The sequence below is a fragment of the Aristolochia californica genome, unplaced genomic scaffold (assembly GCF_029961685.1).
Source record: "Aristolochia californica isolate CCGP_79_NKW_82.1479 unplaced genomic scaffold, dmAriCali1.0.hap1 SCAF_14, whole genome shotgun sequence".
Classification (NCBI taxonomy): Eukaryota; Viridiplantae; Streptophyta; class Magnoliopsida; order Piperales; family Aristolochiaceae; genus Aristolochia; species Aristolochia californica.
Window position 1 is genome coordinate 10,097,490 of NW_027181815.1, and position 5,350 is coordinate 10,102,839.

Sequence of the window (5,350 nt, forward strand, 5' to 3'; positions counted from 1 at the left end):
TATCGCAACCGTCTGATCAATCTGTTTCACATGTTTTGTACCAAATGGATTTTCGTATTTGATCAGCTGTGTTATTTGAAGTATTCAAAATGAGGGAAAATCTTGCAATTAAAATTTTTTACTGTTGAAATTAATAAATAATAATAATAATAAATATTAAATGCTTGAATTTAAAAATAAAAAATAAGATTAAAAAGAAAATAAATTGTAAGTTATTAAATGCTTGTTATTTAATATTTATTCATTGAATAAGATTAGTTCTTCAAAAGGTGATTTAACAAAAGCCCACCGAACCTGCCCAAGTTAAAATTAATAGAAATCCAGATCTAGTCCGATTGAAGGAGACACTTAGGAGTAGGTGAAAATGGGATTCCTGAGTTGGAAGTGTCACGAATGTAATAATATAATACAGAAATAATAAACAAATATGAGTTGTCACGGCCAGTTGGTTAAACCAAGCCTGATCCAAAGATACTGAACCGTGGGCAGGCTTTAGCGTTTAACAACAAAAAAGAAAAAAAATGGCAGCCTTTACCCTGCAATTCGTGCCAAGACAAGTCAACAGGAAGTACGCTTTGGTAATCCGAAAGCCTGAAACTGGGAAGAGGGAATCATCTTGTCATTCCGATTCGGTAGTGACGATGACTGGGTCCTACTAATCATCTTCTCCTCTGGATTCAGCTATACTGGGTACAGATTGAAGATCGAGGCTTCGAGTTTTCTCGTCCAGAGAATTCAATCATCTTCTTCTGAATCGTGCCGTTGAGGCACACCATGTGAATTTACCTGTAGATAAGTGGAATGCAAATACAGAGAGAATGCAACTCGACGGAGAGATTCACGGCGATAGAAGGCACCTGCTGACACTACGTGGATTATTCTCAGTAATTTGAATTCTTGTCTCTGTTTCCGAAACTGTTTCTGTTTTGTCGTTTCAGAACCAGTTTTCTCCGACGGTGCTTTCCATTTTGGCTTTGTAGTCAAGAGTTTGAAGATATCATGCGAGTGTTTCTTCTTCTTTTAGTTTCTTTTTCTTCTTTTGATCTGTGCTCGTTCTGCTCGTTCGGAGGATTTTTACCCTTTAGAAAGGACTCTAAAGAGAATGCAAAGGTAAGAAAGGCTTTCTTTCTGTGATCTTGAATGGCTGAAACACGAAGCAACTTGCAAATTACTTGCGCCCATTCACTCCTGAAGTGGTAAATGCAGCAAAAGCTTACTGAATAATTTTTTGTCCCATGTAAGATGAACAAATGATAGTTCTTGGAAAAGACAAATCGATCGACACAGAGAATATCATATCGTCCCTTGATCGTGTTCCCGTGATTCAAATCACCTGAAAGGATTCCATCTCATTACGAAGTAACAAGGTGAAGGGGAAATCAACACGAGAGTAGATCCGCGCTCCCGTAAAGAATTGAATTAAATTAATTCAATTACCACACCTTGAATGGTGAGGATTACATGTATTTATAATAAAATTTACAAACAGATTTTACAATTCTTTGATCTGGTCTTTGCCCTTCATTTCCGGTAATGCGAACTGATCTTTGGCTGGGAAATGGTCTTACGGCTGTTACGGGTTATCTTTCACACCCCTAAGCTGAGCGTCGGATTGGAATAGACGTGAAGTTTGGAGTGAAAAAATTCAAAGAGAAGGCGTGAAATACTTTTGTTGAAAATATTGGTAATCTGTAGTGAGATGGCACATACTACGTGTGAAATTTTTCAGCAACCACAAGTTCTCGAAAGAAATGATAATCTAACTCAACATGTTTGGCGCGCTTGAGAAAAATTGGATTGGAGCTGAGGAAGATTGCATTTTTGTTGTCACATAAGAAAAGAGGTGGTTGTGGAATAGGAACATGTAGATCGCAAAGGAGCTGCGTAAGCCAAATAAGTTCAGTTGCAGTGTGCGCAAGAGCATGATACTCAAATTCAAAAATGGAACATAATACTGTAGGTTGCTTTTTAGCACTCCAAGATATCAAATTGTCTCCAAGATAAATGGAGTAACCAGTGGTGGAATGACGAGTATCAGGACAACCAGCCCAATCAGCATCAGAGTAAGCAACTAGAGCGCCAGGAGTTGCAGATGGGTGAAAGGTAAGGCCAAAGCGAATGGTGTCTTTGACATAGTGAAGAATATACATAACAACAAGAAAATGATCTTCAGTGGGAGCATGTAGGAATTGGCTAACAGAGTTGACCGCATGGGCTATGTCAGGGTGAGTTATGGTCAAATATTGAAGGGCGCCAACGAGAGACCTATAAAGAGTGGGATCCGAAAATAGAGAACCATCAGCGGACAAATACTGTGAATTGAGCATAGGTGTATGAACCAGTTTGCGATCAAGTAACTGAGCTTGAGTAAGAATATCCCATGCATATTTGAGCTAACTGATAAATAATCCATGTGTAATTTGTGAAGCTTCAAGGTCAAGAAAGTAATTGAGCGGACCCAAATCTTTAGTGGCAAATTCAAAATTAAGCTCACAAGTGAACCTAGTTATAAGAGCTGAGTTGTTGCCAGTAATAATGATGTCATCAACATAAAGGAGCAGATATATAGTGCCAGAGTACTTATGAGAGATAAACAGAGAAGTGTCAGTATGACTGCAAGAAAATCCAAGTTGAGTGATGAAGGAGTTGAAGCACAGGAACCACACAAGGAGTTTTCTTGAGACCATAGAGAGCTTTCTACAACTAACGAACATGATGATGAAAACGAGGGTCAATGTACCTAGGAGGTTGTTTCATATAAATATTTTCAGTGAGAGTACTATTGAGGAACTCATTTTTTATGTCAAGTTGGTGAACATATCATTTGTTGGTCACTACAATAGAGAGCACAACTCGGACAGTAGTAGCTTTGACCATAAGGCTAAAGATGTTAGTGTAGTCAAGACCAGGGAGCTGAGTGCAGCCCTTGGCAACAAGGCATGCTTTGTGACGCTCAATGGATCCATTAGGAAGATATTTGGTCCAAAACACCCTTTTGGAACCCACAATATTGGTATTGGCAAGTTGAGGGACTAAAATCCAGGTCTGATTATTTTACAGAACTTGAACTTCTTCATCCATGGTAGCAAGCCAAATAGGATTTTTAGTGGCAATTTTGAATCCTTTAGGCGTTGTAGAGGCATTGAGAGCGAAGAGAAGTCTAGAGGATCCACGATGCTGAGGTTGATTGGATGTGGGTGGTTTGAAAATACCAACTTTACCTCGTGTAAGCATGGGGTGAGAACCCAAAGGTAGTGTAGAACCAAGAGCAGGAGTGATTTGTGCCTCGATAGGTTTTGGGCAGGAAGCCTGGTGCGGCAAGGATGGATTGACAAAAGACTCAGTGGCCTGCATGGACTCATCGACTGGATCAGTACAAAAAGAACATGGGGTAAATCCAGATTGAATAATGTACGGAGAATGGTGTGAGGAGGAAGAAGGAGGGGCTGTTGTTTGGACAAAACTCGGTTCCAAAAAGTTGGAAAAATGGAGAGAGGAAGGGGGTTGAGCTAGAGATGATTTTATGAAAGAAAAGTTGTGTTCATCAATTTGAACATGGTGGCTGATGTAGATCCGATAGGTGACAGGATCAAGGTAGAAAAACCCGTTATAAGTGGGATTGTATCCCAAAAAATGTAGGGAATACTACGAGGTGAAAATTTATTAGACATATAATCACGTAAGCAAGGATAAACAAGACAACCAAAGGGATGAAAATTTTCATAATTTGGAAAGGAACCACATAAAAGTTCAAATGGTGATTTACCTTCAAGAAGTGATGTTGGCAAATGGTTGATGATGTAAGTTGTGGTGCTGAAGGCTTCAAATCAGAAGCAAAGAGAGAGATGGGAGTGAAAAAGAAGTGTCAAACCAGTCTTAGTCACAGGACGATGTTTGCGTTTTGCACGTCAATTTTGGGCAGGTGTATATGGGCAAGAAATTTGATGATGGATTCCAGATGGACGAAGATGAGTCTGGAAGCAAGTGCTAGTAAATTCGCTCCAGCCATCACTTTGAAATTTTTTAATATGGGTTGTATATTGATTTTCCACAAGTTTTTGAAATTGAGTAAAAATATCATAAAAATTGGATTTGAATTTCAGAGGATAAAGCCAAGTGAAACGGGAAAAATCATCAATAAAAATAGCATAATATGCAAATCCTAAATAAGATTTTATAGGACCCCATATGTCATAATGAATAAGACCTAATCACATGAGATGAACTATGTTCATGATGTGGATAAGGCATACAATGATTTTTCGCAAGTTGACAGTGATGGAGAGGGCAATAAAGGGGTAAGATAAAGATGTCCTTGTATATGTAAAGAAGAAATAACAGAATGATTTACATGTCCAAGGTGAGCATGCCATAAATCATAGGAAGCATGTAAAGATTTATTTTTAAGGACAGAATGAAGGACAGGGTTGCCATGCTCCAGCACATATAAGCCTCCATCTCTTTTACCGGTTGCCACCACCATTCCTGTGAGATGATTTTTTGAACAGTGAAAAGATTATTAGTAAAGGTAACGAATAAAGGAAAATCATATGTTAATTTACTGATGGTGAGAAGATTTTTTGTGAGATGAGGAACAACTAAAACATCTAACAACTGAATATTTGGGGTAGGAGAGAGAATACCAATATGTGAGATAGGTAAGGAGGCACCATTCAACACAATTACAGAATCCTTACTCGTGCACGGAGCGGACTGATCCAGGATGGATGCGTTATTTCACATATGAGTGGAAGCCCTAGTGTCCAAGAACTAGTTAGTAGTGTCCAAGAACTAGTTAGAGGGCGCAAATCCAGTGAGAGAGCACAATCCAGTGAAAGCCTCAACAAGATGGGCATGAAACTCACTAGACTCACTGCGGGCATAATGCAGATTGCATCGATCAACATAATGATAGTCAAGACATCATATTTGGCAACGAGGAGGGTGGTGCCCTTGTCCAGAATGAGTTCGGCCCTAGTTGACTTAATGGCGGCCAAAATCAATTGGTTCGGCCACGGGTTCGACCAGAGCCATGGCGAGTACAACGTGACTACAACGATGAAAGAGGGCTTACTCGTCAGAGAAAAAAAATTAATCAAGAGACAGGATCGACAAGGACTCTTGATACATTATAAATAATTGAATTAAATTAATTCGATCACCACACCTTAAATGGTGAGGATTACATGTATTAATAATAAAATTTACAAAAAGATTTTACAATTATTCGATCCGGTCTTCGTCCTTTATTTTCGGTAATGCAAACTGGTCTTCAGCTGGGAAATGGTCTTACGGTTATTACGGATCATCATTCATAGCTCCTACTTGTCGCCTATAAAATCATGTTCTA

General features: G+C 39.0%; 1 protein-coding gene across 1 annotated transcript; it reads right to left on the reverse strand.

Annotated features, from left to right (window-relative positions):
• Positions 1-1,709: 1,709 nt before the first annotated feature.
• LOC137949377 (secreted RxLR effector protein 161-like) lies at positions 1,710-2,327 on the reverse strand. The gene has a single exon (XM_068795449.1). The coding sequence runs from the start codon at positions 2,325-2,327 to the stop codon at positions 1,710-1,712; it is 618 nt and encodes a 205-aa protein (XP_068651550.1).
• Positions 2,328-5,350: the final 3,023 nt, after the last annotated feature.